The sequence below is a fragment of the Canis aureus genome, chromosome 20 (assembly GCF_053574225.1).
Source record: "Canis aureus isolate CA01 chromosome 20, VMU_Caureus_v.1.0, whole genome shotgun sequence".
Lineage (NCBI taxonomy): Eukaryota > Metazoa > Chordata > Mammalia > Carnivora > Canidae > Canis > Canis aureus.
Genome location: NC_135630.1, coordinates 6877937 through 6897630, shown reverse-complemented (window position 1 = coordinate 6897630; position 19694 = coordinate 6877937). Strand labels below are relative to the sequence as shown.

The 19694-nt window shown below is 39.7% G+C and overlaps 1 protein-coding gene across 16 annotated transcripts in view; it reads right to left on the bottom strand.

Annotated features, from left to right (window-relative positions):
- Nucleotides 1-19694, bottom strand: part of INPP4B (inositol polyphosphate-4-phosphatase type II B) — a 711205-nt gene that overhangs the window by 32176 nt on the left and 659335 nt on the right. For all 16 annotated transcript variants that reach the window (XM_077860913.1, XM_077860916.1, XM_077860927.1 and 13 more), the window contains 2 exons: nucleotides 16608-16720; nucleotides 12579-12733 (listed from right to left, as the gene is read on the bottom strand). In XM_077860913.1, the coding sequence (XP_077717039.1) occupies nucleotides 12579-12733; nucleotides 16608-16720 (268 nt within the window). The remainder of the gene's footprint in view (nucleotides 1-12578; nucleotides 12734-16607; nucleotides 16721-19694) is intronic.

The window sequence follows — 19694 nt, the reverse complement described above, 5'->3', positions numbered from 1 at the left end:
ATTTGCTAAAAAAAAAAAAAAGATTTATTTAATCCACAAAAAAAGCACCATTATTTGGAATTAATTTTTGATTATGTGCACTCTCTACTGTCCATTCAGGAACCACACAATTCACTATGAACTTTTACTTAATAACGTGCACAATGAAATTGTATTTATGAAGTCAAACCACAGGGGGAAAGAAGCTTAAACTCAACAAACATTTGTCAGGGTTTGCGCTCTCCGGTGGCTGTCGACCACACATTTCTCACGTGGTGGAGCTGGACCCACGGCAGCTCTCTACAGCCGCCGCCGTTGCCTCTGACCTTGTGGCCATGTGATACTTGATCATATGTACCTTGCATATATGCACGTGAGATTTTGCTATCTTACTGGAAAACTGGGTTTTCTTTCTTTTTTTGTGACTAGAGACAGTGAAGTTTTCTATACGTGTATCTATTTCAAGAGCAGCTGCTATAAAATCAGTTTGTTCTCATGAAGAAGAAGACACTTGCCTCTTCTTTTCTGGCAAAAATAATATCTCTTGACAGCTCTAATATGCCTTTTTCTCACTTTTGTTCTAGTCTTTCCAAGAGGAAAAAAGTCTTTATCACAAAATCAAACTGTGTTATAAACATTCCATCTCTGAATTTATGTTATCAAATCATATTATGGAAAGGAAACTGAACAAAGGGTGATATCTATTGTATTCCTATTTTCCAGAGCAAAAGAGCAAAGTGATTGGCCAACTCTGAAGCATATAAAACTATAATGCTATTATTTTCTCAAATAGTTGAGAGGACAGACATCACTTTGAAAACACATAAATTCAGATGTAGGAGACGGTATTTTTTTTCCAGTTGCAAAAAAACTATAAATCAGTATTATTCAACTTGATTTGACAAGTGCTAAGAACAGATTTAGGAAGTCTTTAGCTTAGGATAGAGGGGATGCTTTATGTGGTTTTATTCTTAGGTATTTAAATCCTGCCTTGTTTTAAAAAGAATTTAAGGCAGTTAAATGGATACATAAAATGCAGCAAGATATCAAGAATGAAAAGTGGGAAAGAAACAGTAAATGCAAGGGTTATATCATAAAAGAAATTAGAAATGAAGTCACTAGAGTTTTTAAGAAGGACCATAAAAGAATGCTATCCATTTCTAGTAGATGGATCACAAAATTGGCTGTGAGCCTTTTAGGAGCCCCTACAAAAGGGAAATGGCAAAATTAAAACACACTTGCACACACACAGTCCCATCCAGTTATCCAACCCCCATACGCAAACGCACACACGTACTAGACTTGTTCTGGAGAATCACCAACCAGCCTGGTGTCAACGCTGCAGAAATGAATGCAAAGAATACTCACAGCGAGGGAACCTTACGAGGTGATGAAAAGTGCCCGCAGCACAGATGAGCTTTGAAAATAGTAGGCTAAGTAAGAGAAGTCCATGTATTGTGCAATCCTATTTACGTGAAATGTCAAGAGTAGGCAAAGGTGATGGACGTTTTCTAAAATTAGATTGGATGATGGCCGTACGACTTTGTGAATATACTAAAATCTGCTGAATTGTACATTTTAAATGGGCGAATGTTTTTTTTGTACATTTCAGATAAACAGGAAATAAAGTTTTTGCTACAAATACACCTCGAATATTTCATGGGGTATTTTTTTTTAATGGAAGTATAGTTGAAACACGACGCTACCTAAGTTTCAGGTGAATGTTTTCTGTTTACATTTCAGATAAATAGGAAATGAAGTTTTTGCTATAAATACACTTCGAATATTTCTCGGGGTATTTTTTTTTAGTTGAAGTATAGTTGAAACACGACGCTACCTAAGTTTCAGGTGTATAACATGGTGGTGACAGCTCTGTTTGTCATGCTGTGCTCACCACAGGTGTCACCTACCACTACCGTGCCATTGACTCTGCATGCTGTACCCTTTATCCCCAGGAGTAGTTAACTCGATACCTCTCACTCCATTTGACCCTTAAAGGAGTGGATTTAAAAAAATAATAATAAAAATAAATAAAACAAATAAAAAAAATAATAAAATAAATAAATAAATAAAGGGGTGTGTTTTATGGTACGGGGTGCAACGGCAGATGTATGTGAGTTGTATCTCAGTAAAACTGCTCAACATGTAATACCATCCTTACACTAGCCCAGGGGTCACGAGACCAGGTACGCACGGCAGTCACCTGGAGAGTCTGTTAAAGCTCTGCCCGCACGCCCCCCCCCCGCCCCCTCCGACAGAGTCTTATCAGTGGGTGTGCGTGGAGGCTTGAGGAACCGCACATCCGAGCTCTTGGGGCTGCTGTTGCTGCTGGCCTGGGGACCACGGGGAGCCTCAGCACACAGACTATACGAACAACTACAAGGGCTGCTTCTTTTACTTCCCTCAGTTTGGTTTGAGAAATCACACCAATGCACAGTGTAGTAAAAACCAGCGTGAGGAGGCATCCTTATGACAAAGGAGGTGGGAGCGGGCAGTACAGCCACAGTGACCAGCGGTAACAGCCGCAGCAGCATTTCCTTTTTACTGCTAGGTGCTTCGATGGTCATTGTTTAATTTGATCCTCACAACAGCCCCGTGAGATGGAGATGCTGGGGAAATCGACACTGCAATAGTCAGACTTTATCAAGTACTTACCCGATATTCCTGCTACCCATTTATTCATAAACATTGTTTCCTGTTACATATAAAGAACGCACAGGCTCCCAGGATTCCCTTCTCACTGCCAAGAAGTGGAGAGCCAGGCCATCCACCCCCAAAGTCCTTCCTCTTAACCACTGAATACACTCACTACTCTTCACCAAGCGGCCTTAATTCTTAGATTTTAGAGGATTCAGAGCAATAACTCTGCCAAAACATTGCTATGATACTTGAGAACTATCACATGTGATTGTTTTACTAAATAATAAACTACCAATTTTCCAAATGATATGCTTTATAAATTACACTCCTGATCTCTATAATGATGTCATTCACACTCCTATGAATCCTGATAGACTCAATGAATGGGAGCGAATGGGGTGTAATTGTGCCTGATGTATTTCTGCTCATCGGACTTGAGACCATTATCCTTGGGCATAAATGCATTACACTGGACGTTTGAACTTTTCTGTCATCTGTGATCTTCCAATCAGGAGAAATTCTGCAGTATTTTCAGTATTTTGACTGTTTTTCCATAAACCTATGGACTCCCAGTTGAATTTTTATTAGACAGTGGCCAATGAAGACTTGCAGTTTGTTCTCCTGGGCTAAAGACTGGAGCATTATAAGCAAAATTCAGGTTAGGAAGAGGGGTGAAGCCTTTCTATGACAGTGTTTACCCAAGTAGACCAAACACTCTGATGAAGGTAAGAATTTTTATGGAGCACACTGAAGATACGTTGATTTTAACAGTTTGGGATTTATTCTCACGGGTGTCAGGACAAACATAACAGGCACATCAAGTGCAGGAATTCATGAATATCATTGTTTAGGACGAGGCTGAAGGTAATGATTGTTCATGAGACACTTGTGGAAAAAATTATTAGGTGGTTCAGTGAATGAGTCTTGGGAAGCATTATTATAGGAGAAGTAAATGCCCTAACAAATACTTCGACTTTAAAAGCAAGCGAGGTCTGAGGTGGAGCTGCGGTATTTGTTTCACATCCACGTGTTTAATTCTGAGTTGTTTCTTTGAACGTGGTGTTCAGGTTCAGAAATACGCGGCTACACCCACTCACTTCCTCTGTTCTTGCATCTCAACCTTCCAGGAGCAGAAACAGGCTCCAGATTTTGGCATAACTGCTGCTCACACATCCTCCCGGCCAGGGCCGCCTGCAACTCTGGCTTTTTAAAGGAAAACAAGCCTTTCCTAGGACTAGTTCCTGCTATACCTCATTTTCCAAGTGCAAAAGAATCAATCACCTCCCTTCTCCCCTCAGTGTGTGTGTGTGTGTGTGTACTTGTGTCTCAGCTGAAGTCTCCATTTCTTGTCTAAAATGGAGCACTAAAATGGCTCATTTCATGTCACAGGCTCCCGTCAAAACTCTCCATTTCTCTGTCCAAACCCAAGAGACCCTTCTGGCCTACTTCACTTTGCTTTCTTTCTTTCTTTTCTTTTTTTTTTTTTAATATATAAACAAACAAACAAACAAAACAAAAATATTTTAAAAAAACATCACTCCAAAAAAAAAAAAAAAAAAAAACCATCACTCCTGAACTCTCTTAACTAGAACTTGACTTAAATACAATAAATCAGTAGTTTATATATGCTGGAATCCTTTCTTAACTGGCATTATATGCAAACCTCCAATATGTGAAACGTATAATAAAGACGAGATGCTAGAAGTAGAAACACAGATGGCCGATCAATGCCTGGAAAGATGTCCAATATCACTTATCATCAGGAAAGTACAAATTAAATCAAGATATCACTTTTCACCCATCAGATTGGTAAAAATCTGTAGAGTGCAAATATTTGGGCGAGTGGAAAATGGGAGCACAGGTGCATGGGCTGAGGGGTATAAACAGTAGAGCTATTTTGAAGAGCAATCTGGTAGCATCTAGTAGAATTGAAAATATAAATACCTTACCACCTGTTTAACTTTTTTTTTTTAAAGATTTATTTATTTGTGAGAGAGACAGAGAGAGGGGCAGAGACACAGGCAGAGGGAGAAGCAGGCTCCCTGCGGGGCGCCCGACGTGGGACTCGATCCCGGGACCCCGGGACCACACCCTGAGCTGAAGGCAGATGCTCAATCACTGAGTCCCAGGTGTCCCCCACCCATTTCACTCTTATGTTTATTATACTGGAGAAATTCTCATACTTATACTCTTGAGTATATTCACGAGTATGCATCTACTGCACGGTTGTTTATAGTAGAATATAATAGAAGATAGTAGAAACAACCTAAAATTCAACAAAGGAATAGATAAATTGTCTATTCATCTGAGGGCCTAGTATGCAGCCATTAAAGGAGAGGACTAGACCCAGGTATGAATGTAAACCTTAAAACAAGCAAACAAACAAACAAACAAACAAACAGGATACCTTTTAGAAACCAAATATTGATCCTGGGGCTTCTCTTCTGAGACCCTGAAGACCAGGGAAATTCCTCAATTTCAGGAGTATCAGAGGACGCATGGGGTAGAAACAGGGGCTAGGGAGGAATAGGCAGGGCAGATGGCGATGGGGAGGGCATGGGAGCCAGCCGACACCCTGGTACCATTGGGCACGGAGACTGGAGGTTAGTGATCTCATTTAACACAACCATCACAGAGAGATCGCTCCCCCTACTTTATGGGTGAGGAAACTGAGAGGAGTTTGCCCAAAGACGTACAGATGATGAGCGTTAGAATAAGGATTTAACCCCAGATCTTCTTGACTTCTATGTGGCAAAAGTTAAATCTGTTTTAATTAAATTCACTTATATTTCTTTCCATTAAACGTAATTAAAAAACATGTATTCCTGGGATGCCTGGGGGGCTCAGCGGTTGAGCATCGCTTCCGGCCCAGGGCGTGACCCCCGGGTCCCGGGATCGAGTCCCACATCCTCTCCCCGCAGGGAGCCTGCTTCTCCCTCTGCCCGTGTCTCTGCCTCTCCCAGTGTCTCTCATAAATAAATAAATACAATCTTTAAACGAACAAACAAACATGTATTCCCTCCACTTAGAATTCTAGGCCCTCAGGCAATAATTTCAAGAACTGAAAGAAGTGACTTACTTGGGAAGGTGTGTGCAAAGCTGGTAGCTGCTCTGGATGACAAGCACTGGGTCTCGTGCCACTAGTAGTAGGAGACAAATATCCTACACAAAACAAATTAGGAAGACGACACAGACCTCAAGATCATGACTTTTTAGTATCAAAATAATAGGACACACAATCAATGTGTGAAGATGACCTAAAATCAGGACATATGTTTTGTTCAGGAAGTTGAAAATTCTTCCGTAGGCCATTCTTTGATTTCCCCCAAAAGTTCAGTTCTTTCTCTCTTGGTGGTTCATCTGTGGATAGTTTGTTAAAGGATACTTGCTCCAAAAATGATTTTTTTTTTTTAAAAGGGCATTCTTTGCCACTATCTCACACTTTATGGGAAACTGAAGCAGAAACACCCTAACAGAGTCAGTTCTCACGGAACTATCAGCAACCCTAAGATGAAGGTGACTCCGTCTGGGCTTATTGTTACTATTCATCCTGGATACGGACTGAAATGAAACAGCAAACACAGTACTGAAGTTCTCAAGGGAAGAGAGAACTCAATGTGCTGATGGAAACCCTGTTGCCCCTGACGCAGCTGCTCTATACAAACGCAGCCCTTTTGGGTAGATAACTGAAAGCTTCCATGAGTTCTGTCTCCACTGCTTATTATTCACTTTAATACTTGAAATAGGAGAGAATACGAAGCAGTAGCAGCTTTGCTCTGACTCCTCCAAACAAAAGAAAAGAAAAATAGGATGAAGTGAAAACAAGACTAAGGAAGGAAAAAGTGGGGTTTTCTGTTTTAACACAAATGAACGACGGGACTCAAAAGTAAATCCCACAGAAAAGTAAGTCATGAAAGTAAAATCTTTGCTGACATCAGTTGGTAAAGGGTCACTTACTTATAAAGCAGAAAATTTCATAAGTTATGAAATAAAAACAAAATAAATTTCAGGTGCAACATGTTGAGAATATGGCATTCAACACGATAAAACTCAATAAGGGTCATGGGCCTTTTAGTCTTTTATGAATTTGATATTTACTAAAATAGAGAGATTAAAGGGTGACGAGCAGGTTGTATGCTTACCCTGATTAATCTTTCTAATGGCATATCAACTATTTTCCTTTTAAGGAGCATTATAGAATGACATTGCAGAGTCACGTAGCAGAAGGAAAATAAAAGTCACAGACAACTGAGCAATACGGCGTCACGTTGTTACACGGAATACACACGGAAGGAATCCTGGGGTTCCTGCTAAGGGAGCTAAGATGGCCCTGGCATTTTCATTTTAATTTACTTTTTAGTAGCTATTCCATTCCCCAACATGATCGTTTTCAGATAAAAGCATGACATTTCATAATCCAGTCAAATTTTGTATTTTAAAATCCATTCCTAATTGACTATTAATGAAATACAAGCTTAGAAGTCCCTCTGAAAATGCTTCCTATAAGCGTACGGGGACAAAATGGCTCTTAACATCGACAGAGATCCCGTAACCAGCAACTGAGAGCTAATAGTGCATTATTCCTTTCTTAAAAAAAAAAAAAATCTGCCAATTACGTGGTCACCATTTTGTAAATTTCCACTCTAGATGATCAGGGGAGAATCTGTCAATACACGTGCACCTCAAAACTCAAGGAAGGGATAGATACCCCTTATAGTCTTACACAAAGTCATTAAAATAAGGGTGGCGGGTATGAGGCCTACTCCAGGTAAGTGGTTCTCTACCTACTGCCCATCCCAGAAATGGCTTTGGAGAGAGACTCCTGCTACTCGGCCCCCCACCCCCTCGGGTTTCTAAGGAGGGTTGAGAATCATGGTTTTGGTCTTGCAATGCAGACAACGACTGGGAGTTCCTCACAGAGCCAGATCTTCCCAGTTCTCCACTAACTTGCTAATCTGAAGAGGCCCTTCCACTACGTCAGCCAAGCAGAGTGTAACCAGAGGTACGCTCAGGAGCATGCAGCCATGGGCCATACTGGCTATGTAGGAAAAGCGGGAGTGAAATTTTTGAGAATAGTACAAAGCGTGGATTCAGACTATGAATTAAGATAGGTTTTTTTGTGGACTGTTTGATTTTGGATTTGTATCATAACCTCTCCAAAGCTTTCAATTTTATCTTCTGGAACTTTGGATTATAAATATGTCACAACTGAGTAATAATTTCATGTTTAATTCTAAATGCGTATCATGCACAAAACTTCCTAATATAGATGACCTGAATATTTTAGAAACCTGTGTTACGTATTCATTCATCTACCCATTCACTGAATATTTATAGAGAATCTACTATCATTAGGCATGTTCTAGGTCCTGGGAAGATTGTAATGGACAAAGGAGAACGAAAATACCTGTTCCCATGGAGTTTACGGTGAGGGACTTTCGGACTAAGCAGCCAAATGAAGCCTTATTTGTTTCTCTTTATCTGTTACATTTCATTTATCCATAAATAATCTGAAACTTACAGAGAGAAGCACAATACAACAGAAAACATTTAATATAGATAAAGAAAAAGTAAAACTAAAAAAAACTCCAGCAATGATAGTATAACCTTGGTGAACTTTTAAAAAATCCAGAGTAAATAGCCTGAAAGGTGGTTAGAATAATTCTAAGATAAAATAAACTGCAACCAATGGTAAATAAAATAAAAAAAAAAACAGTATTTTCAAAAGCATAAAAATCCAAGTCCTTTAAGACACTGATTTTTTTTTTTAATTCAAGGTTGTGTCACAGAATATTAGGAAAGTTCTTAAAAAAATGAGATCCCTGGATCCACCTCAGATCTTCCCAACTATAAATCATACAGAGCCCAAAGACAGATAGTTTTAACAAGCCCCAGAAGCAGTCCGAGGTGCATTTTAAAGCCACTGTCTGAGGGTGGGAATTTCCTAGATGGCAGACTGAGGGGTTCTGCAAATCTTCTTTCTCCTAAAAAACCTATGACGATGGAAAGTACTGTCAAAAACAACTATGTCAGACCCTGGTGATCAACTGACATCAAGCCACAAGCTGAGAACTGTTTCTTCTTGGGAGAGTGCCCACGGTGGGCAAGAGACGGGAGGTGTGGGTCTTCCTGCCTTCCTGGGGCTGCTCCCACCCCTGCCCCTCTCATCTCAGGTTCTGGGGCGGGGGCAGGTGGTTTCCTCCCACAGATGATGGCAGGAAACGCCACTCCCAAGCATTGTCAGAAACGGCAGTGCTCTTGGAGGCAAGCGGATGCTGACAGTCAACCTCTCGGTTAGCCTGAGATAGCAGTCCCACTGGGGCCACTCCCAGAGGACCAGCTGTTGATTTAACTGGGGATCCCAAAAATGAGAGTGCCATGGAGGGCTTTGCTCCACCTTGAACATCCCTGCCAACTAGCAGGACCTAACAGGCCTGGTGGGAATGAAGAGCAGAGGAGATCTGAAAACCCTGTTCACAGTCCACGGGTGCACCAAAAGGGGTTGGAAGCCTTATTGAACTGTCAGAGAGCAACCTCTGGCTAATCGTTGGCCACTGAACTACAGAGACCCAAGAGCAACCTCAGGATATGAGGCTTAGACATAACAGTAAGAACCAAATCACAGCCTGGAACATTACTGAAAACATAATTAAAAAAAAAAAAAGACAAAGTTGTTACACAGTTCTGAAAAAGGCAGCAGAATGAATTCCTATTTGGACTGTTCTTCATTTATCCAATCCCTATTTCTATTTGTTTTATTCTGGACCAGACACTGTGCTCAACACCCCAGTACAATGGTGGACATGATTGATACGGTCGAAATTAAACAGTTTACATCTAGAACTAGAGTCTGCTCTTCAAGAGCTCAGGATTTGGGCAGATTCTGTCTTGTACACAGTCTCAAATTTCTAAAAGCGCATGTTTTTTAAGACTTACATGACCTATATGATACACTTGACCCTTGAAAAACATAGGGGTTAGGAGCACTGAACCCCTGCACAGTTGAAAATCCATGTATGGTATGATGTGTGAACCTCCCAAAACTTAACTAGCGATAGCCCACTGTTGACAGAAAGCCTTACTCTTAGCACAGTTGATGAACATATATCTTGTATGTTATATGTATTATATGCTGTATTCTTACTGCAAAGCAGCAAGCTGGAAAAAAAGAAAAATGTTACTAGAAAAATTGTAAGAAAATAAAGTACATTTTTAGTACTGTACTGTGTTGATTAAAAAAAATCCACACGTAAGGAGACCCATGCAGTTCAAACCTGTGTTGTTCAAGGGTCAACTATATTTTAAGTACCAGATTTGAAGGAGTCAAACTCATTACCAGATAATTTTAAGTGATAGTAATTTGTTTCATTTGGTACGAAGAAAATAACATTAAAACATAACAAGCGCATTTATGTTCCAGTGCTGGCCGGCTCCAATACATTCTGTTTGAATAGTCCTCGCCAAAACATTCTAGATCTCAGTTTCATTATTTATAAAGTCAAGCAGACTTGACTAGATTTCTGGAGTGACTCTTTAATCTCAAATCTATGACTCAAATCCTAGGCACATGCAGTAATACACGTTAACCTAAAAGCCATTTATAAAAAAACCTATCCAGGCTTACTTTAATCAATACGATCCATCCATAATTAGCACAGCATTTGTAAACACATGAACACTTTAAGGTAGAATTTAAAGAACTATCTTCTTAAATAGAGAAAGCATTGCATTTGGAAACTTATTTATAAGAATTGGCAGCCAACTTTAATATACAGTATTCGAGTCAAAACTTGTTATAACATGTTCACAAAAATTATAGAGACCATAGTTGACCAGGTTTTACTGTACCTGGAAGGTTAGAATGTTGACATTATGACCCTCAACATTTATTTTTTATTTACTTAATGAATATCATATAGTAATCGCTGTATGATCACTTTATCCATGTCACTTCATTTAATCCTGAACACACTCCTAAGAAGAGCTACTATCATTATCACATCTGTTTTACGGATGAGTAAACTGAGGCACCAAGAGGTTGAGTTTAGGTTAAGTTGCCTAACGCATTAGGAGGCAGTAGGACGTTAATGTGCTCGTGGCTAGTAAGTGGCATATAGGCTGCATTAAAACTCATGCCAGCTGGCTCCCAAACCCCATGCTCTCATTTACTCTATGTCGCCAGAACTCATAAACCAATGGACTTAGACTGTTACACAGAATATCCAAAGAAGGAAATTATGGCAGTTATTAAAGGAAAAGACATATCTTATTTCCCTTAAACATATCCACATAGCACGCACGCATTCACACGCACACACAGTCCCTCACAGCCTCACATAGCTCTCATGCGTTCCCAAAACCAAATGATAAATTTGACAGATTGGAAATTTATAAAAAAAAATCTATAAATATAAATATATAGAGATCCCCCCCCCCGAGAAGTGGGGGTATGGAAATTAAGATCTTCAGTGTTTTTAGATTAAAATTTTCTACCTTATGTTGTTTAACGATCCAAAACTAAACCCCATAGATGTCATGTCATGAGCAAGTAGGTTACGTATATAATGTCAATTCTACATAAACGCTATGCAGTACCACACTAACTAGTTTTATATTTTAACATGTATATGACACATATGTCTTTTATTTACCAATTTGGAAAAACTGTTTTTCTAATTTAAGGGTCCTCTTTTATCCCTGCCTTAAATAAACAGCAACTGCACCTGCCAGATAATTCCTGTTTGTTGAATCAGTGTAGTCCTCTGGTGCATCTGGCCTATAAGATGGTTATGTTCCTACTCTCCCTACCTGGTGGCTTTGTTCTATCCATGGTGACGTATGCAGTCTTTTTAGGCACATCAGAAGATTTCAGATTCAGATTCGGAATTCTTCCCATTAGTGCCGGGAGATTATTTCTAAAAGAAGTTTTTTATATCAACCAAATGCGTTTTATATGGCCGAGATGGTCATGTCAGGCCTCTAAGACATCCTCATACATTTATCAAAACATCACGATAGAACTCTACTGAACAATGAAAATGCCAAGAGACATGAAATGCGGTAACAGAGAGGGCTCAGAAATCTCTCATTTGGTGGGGAACACATGCAGGCACAGGACAAGCGCAGGCAAGCATCCGCGTCCCCAACGAAAGAATGCAGCGGTTAAGAAAAGAAAAAAAAAAGTGGAAGCTAATGCTATGCCGGAGAAGAAGCAACCCTCTCTAGAGCATCGCAGGACACTTCCTTCTGGGAACAGAGAGGCTGTCCCACGCTAGCTGGTGTGCTTCTGAGTCAGTCTTTTCAGCAGAGACACAATTTCTTTTAACTTTTTAATTAACGTGTGTCCTTGCTGATAGACATTGTGAATGAGACACTTTTTCCTTCCCATTATGGCTTTTACACTTTAGATTTAATTACCGTGGAAATGAATCAAGAAACATGACTTCAGGCATAGCAGTCGGAATGTCAGCAGAGTAACGACACTAATTCTCTAAAGTATCAGTGTCATCCCATCTTTATGATGAGGGATGTGAAAATAATTTTAGGAGGTGACCGACCCAGAGACCCTATAAGACATTAGGAAGATCATCTGTGAACTGTAGTTAGGAAAGATTTTGTTTGGATAACAACTTAGTTTTATTTTGTGCATATTCATAATTACTAATATGCAAAGAAATTGTTCTTCAAGTATTATATATGGAAGGACCAGAGCCCTTCACAACTTGGATCTAAATGAGTTAATAAGCTATTCTCAAAATCCAGCCACCTTTTCTTTTTATTGCCTAGTAGAGGGAATACTTAACATTATTTTATCTTTCATGCCACAAGCTATGAGCCATGGAAATGCAGTGAAGTCACTAAATATTTAGTCTGCCAGTAAACTATGTATTTGGAAAAAAAAATGAAACAAAGCTTTAAAATGACCTTATAAGAAAGAAAGTTGAAGACATATGGGCTACCTTCTCATACAATCCAGGGCTCGGATAAAGAAATCCTTGTGCAACTGGTGCTCATCTCTCAAGATTGAGCACTGCTCAAGAGTCACTGACATCGACGTCCTGTCTTTGGCACTTTTGCAACAGGTGAAACGAATACCGTTTAGTTTGCGACAAATCTGCAACACAGGCATATAAACAGTTTATTGCTCATTTGTAGATGACTCTAAAATGTCGGACTCGTCTAAACACTTCTTATCTAAACACACCAGATTTATGTTAATTTATGATAGTCAATTAGTTCAATCTGCCCTAGCGAATGAAAAACATTATCTTTTCATTTCAAAAGCTAGTGGAACAGATTGAATTTATGTAGTTCTTTGTATATGATGTGTGAGGTGCGGGGCTGCTGAAGCCGGAGGAAGTGGTAAGTGTCCGGCAGAGGCAGCCGTGCTCCCTGAGAGGAGGCCTGGCTGTAGTGGATGACGGAGACAGTCACGGCTCAGGAGCGATGCCTTAATCGTGAAAGGAAGATATCCAAGTGCCTGGATCAGACACTTGATCTGAATCCTACATAGCTAACATCTTACTTTACCTTTAAGAAACATTTGCTAGTTTTGGCTTTAGTTTATGAGATTTCAAACATCCACATGTTGCCACTGCAGCAGGTAACTGAACTGCTAGCCCCTCATCGATGCAACTAGTAAGAGTGAGGACACCAAATGGTCACTGTTAATCGCACCTCTACTGTACTGGGTACAACGCTAAGAAAGTTCATAATGATTGGCTCTTTCATTTATTTTTAAAAGATTTTGTTCATTGGTTGGTTGGTTGGTTGGTTGGTTGGTTGATTTATTTATTTATTTATTTATTTATTTATTTATTTATTTATTTATTTATTTATTTATTTATTTATTTATAGAGGAGCAGAGGGAGAGGGAGTGAGAGAACCCTAAGCAGATTATTTATTTATTTATTTATAGAGGAGCAGAGGGAGAGGGAGCGAGAGAACCTCAAGCAGATTGATTATTTATTTATTTATTTTTCATTCATTCATTCATTTAGGAGCATCGGGAGAGGGAGCAAGAGTACCTCAAGCAGATTCTGAGCTGACCGTGGGGCCTGATGCAGGGGCTTGATCCCACAACCCTGAGATCATGACTTGAGCCGTTAGCTTCTGTCCTTTTCTGTTTCTTTTGTTATCCCAACGTAATTTAAGAGAAAAATCTCTGAGCCACAATTATCTCTTGTCTCACTGCCCTCTGGTTAGCAGGTGAATCATTCCGTTCTCTTCTCTTCCCTGTGCCATGGCAGGGCTCTCATATGAGATGCCAACACTATACATTACTGTCAACAATGTTAATCAATATGTGCTTAAAATAAATCTAATGTGATATAATACAGTCTTGCTTCATTACCTGCCATCAAGGAGGCCTTAACAGTTATCTGCTGTGAGGAAAAGATATACTAACATGCTTTATCAAGGGTTTTTACCATGTTTTAATTGTGATTCTGATATCAGACTAGGATTTACAAGTCCTTATTAGACCTTTGGTACATTGTCACTATTTCCAATATAACTGATTCAAGAAATATGAAAGCACAAGCATAAAATCTTTTTTTTCATCTGGAAAACCCTAATCTTTTCAAATAAAGTGTATTTCAGAATTTTTAATATAAAATAACAAAGACTTGGCTATATTCATAATAATGAAATATAGACCTCAATGGCCATGTATGTGATAATGATTTTTAAAAAGAATGAATATTCTTTAAAACGTGTTATTTCTATTATATGCCACTATCCTCGTGAGGATAGTGTTCTAAATTTAGCATCAAGAGGAGGTAAGGGCAATTCAATCAGAGGGGACAGGCTGAGTCTTGGTTTCCTTATTTCTATAGCTCTTTGAACCATATGAACTTAATTTAATTCACTTCATTGGCATGTGGTCTCCTTAAATTCTTACTTTTTATTTCTTAAAGTTCAATCAAGACAAAACCAAGTAGTTTTATATTTTTTTCAATGAGAATGTAAAATAGAACACAGCAATATTTAACTAATAGATTTTTAAAAGATAGGCGAGAAGGGGCATCTGGGAGGCTCAGTTGGTTAGGCGTCTGCCTTTGGCTCAGGTCATGACCTCCAGGGCTTGGGGTGGAGCCTCACGTCAGGCTCCCAGCTCAGCAGGGAGTCCGCTTCTCCCTCTCCCCCATCTCTCCCCATTGTGCTCCCTCTGTCTCTCTCTCTCTCTCTCTCGGATGAATACATTTTAAAAATAAATTAAATAAATAAATAAATGAGAATGAAATAGAGAGAACAGCTTTTTGGAAAATGTCAAAGGGAATTTCTATATGTCTTCAAATGCAAAATATTATCCAAGTCCTTGAATTACAAAGAGGACATTGAAACTGAGGTGTCGCCCTACAGAAATGCTGTAATAATAAAGCCAGTGTTCCTACGGAATGCTCAGCTTGCACATTATGGGTGTCATGCACTTATCAAGGCAGATAATCACCCATTCAACAGTTAGGTTGTGAGAAAGCCATATTTGGTCAGTGTTTAAGTTTTAAAAAGAATATACACGAATGAATAAGACTCATGGGAAAAGCTTTTTTTTTTTTTTTTTTTTACATATTCAATCGGTAAAACTACATATACGAAGAGAAAATGCACATTGGTGTTCGCACACGTACATCCTTCACTTAGCAATTCGCATCACTTCATGATACGTATACAGTGATATATGTATTTGTTCCGAAGCTGTCAGAAAGCCTTGGGAAATGATCAAATTACCTTCCTATTATCCTATCATTAGTAAAATAGCAAAAATAGCTCACGACCTTCCGTGTGCAATTTTTGTGAGAATTAACAACCATAGCCGTCTTTGAAGATAGAAAGAGCAGACACACCGGGGGTGGGGGGTGGGGGGAAGACTATTAAAAACAACCTTCCTGCGCTGCAGTGTGGTGCTAAATGGGGCCGGTGTAAATGAGCTGCCTGCAAGCCATGTCTCATATGGCTACCTTTGATGTTCCTCCCTGGGGCTCCAAGAGGGCATGAAGGGAAGCTAAAGCAGCTCTCCCCTGCCTTGCTCTCGGTAAATTATTTTATATAGACTCATGGTAAATCATCCATTCCTTTTTCCCAGAAGAGGGTAAGTCATATTGGATTCTGATTGACCACTGGCAGTAGGGATGAGGCTTTGTTTTATATGCTATTGATACAGAAGGAATGGAGTTATGTTAGAAGATCAGTCGCTGAACCCCAAATTACACAAGCAACGCCTACAAATATGGCATTCATCACAAAGATCTCCAACGTGTGCCTTTTCTGATGAAAAGATCCTCTTATTAGGAAAGGATCTTCGGGTCTGACTGCTTAACAAAATTCACAACTTCGTGTGAGCTATGCCTGAGTGGTTGCCAGACAAGAGTTTAAAAAACACAGGCATTATTCTCTCCCTCCCTGTGCTAGAACCGGGGGTGGGAAATGAGGCACAACTTCTCCCCTGAGGGTACCACTACATGAAGAAGAACCGTAGAAAATACAGCTCATCACCCCAAGAGCAATCCATTGGTAATAAATTCTACGCTAATATCTAAATTAACAAACGCATTACAAGCTCCTTAATTGAATAGTATGTCCAGGAGCCTGACGGAGGCCGTGCGTGAGATCTGCTAGTTGCACTCTGCTGCAACCGTCTGTCTCTAGGGCAGCACTTCAGCATCCTGATACGGGCGACTGACATCACAACAGGTGATGGAAAGGAGACCACAGACTTCATTTGAGCCTCCAATTGTCAAACAACACCCAGCATCCACCAGAAAAGCCAAGAGTAAAATTCTTTCTCCTTGAGAGCCTCCTCTTCCACCTTGTGTTCTAATGTACTGACAGAGCTACCACCAGCACTGAGAATGCCTAATCCCCTAGATAATGGAGGATGGCATCCGATAACCCAAAGTGTAGAGGTTGGACCCTACAGCCCGGGTACCCAGGGATGGTCGCTGGACATCATGGTGACAGGGACAAAGATCTGGCTGGAGAGTGCTTACCGTTGCAGCCAGCCACATGATTTCTACATTCTTTCTTTTTTTGGCTTGGATATTTTGATGGAGATTTTCTAGTAGTCCTTTTAAATCATTTTGTTCTTGAAAATGTGAAATGTCTGAGAAAAAAAAAAAGGAAGAAAGAGAGATAGTGTTAATATTAAGCTTCCCATGGAGATTTGTTCAATGTACGTGCAAGTAGAATTTCCATAACAACAAATAACATTTGGAGCAGAGAACATCTGAGGATAATCATATTTATTACTCTGAGGATAATCATAGTTATTAATCTCTCCAGCTGTATTCTTTTACTTAGAAATATGCCTCAGTTTCCTCCATGACCTACTCTGTGCTATTGTGGCAATGTCAATTTTCATATACTGTTATTTTCCTAACAAGGGAAGCATCTTTGATGATGCTGGCTGCTGCCGGACTTCAACCAAAGCACGACACAATATGAGACAGGAGATAGAATTTTATATCTTAATATCTTATAACCACTTTTTGCTACTAAGCAGCTAGTCTGAACCAAGAGGATATGTTAACCCAAACACCTCAGGGGTGGAAGAAATCTGAAGGTTCAGATAAAACACACAAAGTCAGTTTCTAAGCAAGATTCCCTGACCTCAGCACTACCGACTTTTTGGACTGGGTAACATTTCGTCGTGGGGAATGGACCTCTATTCTGCATTGTAAGGTGTTGACCTAAGCATTGCTGACCGCCACCATTTAGAAACCAGTAGTACCCTTCCTGTGACCACCAAAAATGTCTCCAGACATTGCCAAATGTTCCTTGAGGGCAAAATCTATCCTCCTCAACCACTGCTGTTGAGGAGCACAGGCATGGCATGGAGAGAGGGAAACCATGAGGGGTGAGAGTTAATTATATGAGATAACTAGACAGGAAGCAGGAAATGACTGATTGTTCAGATCCCTACATCCTAATAGCTAAAGCATAGGTAATAGATGGCATGCATTTTATATTAAACCTAAGGCAACGAACATTATGTCACAGATATCCTTGACACTTGGTGAGATGGGGTCAAGACCAGAATTATAAAGATGGAAACAAAAAGGCTTTCTAAGAAAGTTTTTGGATTAATGCTATAAAGTATGAAAACGTGCTCTACTGTTGAAGCCACATCGTGAGGACGAAGAATTCCTAAGAGTTTTCATCGAGGCTGAAAACAGGAGAAAATCCATAAGAATAATGTGGACTGTACGTAGGCTCTCCAGTCACAGCAAAGGAAAATTGATATATTCCTGAGTCGGATTTCTCTCTCACACATACACCTGCATATACACACACATTCACACACATACACAAACACGACACAAATAAACTGTGATCATAATGTGACTTCATAGTTCCCCAAACTGTACCAGGTGTTTCACTGTATTAAAATAATACATCTGTGTAGTTCTTGACTTTAGCTCCAGAGAGTGGGGAAGTATCCTGATGAACTATTCTGGGAATCTCTATCTAACGACAAGTGAAAGTGGTTGGTAAAATAAAAATATTCATTGACAACAATTATATGCCATCTTGAATGTCATGACTACAGAATAGGGGAAGGTCAAGTACAAGCGAGATGCATACCTACATTAGGGTGATGATAGTAAAAATATTCATATGAATAACGTGCATGATTCCACTGCATTAGTTACTAAATGGAAAAAAACCTATCAGAAGTCAAACCTTTACTATGTAACTATAGGTGATTCTCTTATAGACAAGGTTTGACTGAAAACATCACATTGCTAATAGGAGACTCTGAAATACAGAAATTTTAATAGGACAAAGCCCAGAGACAAAGGGAAGGAGGCATCGTAGAATGCCTTGAAGGCAGTACCAAACCAGCTCAGGACCCTATGGCTGACCAAAGAAAGTTAAGGACAATGATGCCACTTTTTTCACTGATATAGCGTGAGAGAAGTCAGGTCTACCATCACTGCCCTTAAAGAATTGACGTTATAAGCAGTCACTTAAAATTATGTATGGGTATATCATTAAGAGGAAAGGTGTCCTTGGCATTGTTGGAAGGAAAAATTGGTCAGATCAGTGAATTGATTCACTCATACAACATTGTATGCATATGTGTGCGTGCTTACATCTCTCCATACAACCATGTAGGCAGAGCAAGGCATCAGTCATTGTTAGGCTATAGGATTTAGAGTGATTTTTCAACTGCCCTTTCATGTCATTTGGACATTTAAAATGAACTTTTGCTGTTTTTAAAAAAATAACGTTATTTTAAAAGAAAGGGAGAAGAGCACAGTATATGCGTAAGAAAAGGAGAGAACCAAAATTCTTAGGATACAGAGATCTGACCTCAAAGTCTATGGTTCAGTAGGGTGAGATAGGTTTTTAAACCACTACTAACTGTAGTGAAGTCTACTGTGGGCTACGGCAGTAAGTCGGTAAAAATAATAACAGAGACCCAAGGGAAGGGATGCACAGTTCCACGAAGAATAGCTGGATGTGGATGGATTTCTAGCAAAGATAATGCTTTGTGGCTACAGAAAGCATGTGAGGCCCAAGGAAAAACGTAAGCAGAAGTGTGGCGACATGAAGCAGCACTGTCGAAGCAGCGAGCTCAGAGTTCACTATGTCCTCGCAGGGCCTGGTCCCAGAGGCAAGAATTACAAAGGGCCTTTTTTGCTATGCTGGGAAATCTGGACTTCATCCTAAAAAATGAGAGCAACTAGGGAATTTTAAATAGGGACATAACCATATCTGAGAGGTCCCTGAGGTACTTTCTGAAGTCACCTGGTATTAATGCTTTTGGATGTTTTTGAAAGGAATACGGAATGAGGATTTTACCCACAGCATCACGCACACACACATACACACCCTTCTGTAACAAGCATTTGATGAAATATTTACTCTTAGTGCATACACTGTTCTCTGAATATATTCTGTTCTATTCCATGTGATGATGGTGATTGTCCCAAGCCTCAAAATTGATGTAACAACATAGAGTCAACCTAAAAAATTTGCAAATTACTGACTCAGTGCAACCCCACGTCCAAGATGCTTCAGTGACTTTCCTAAGGTTCATAGTCAGAGGAAGTAAAAAATTCCAGGCTCCA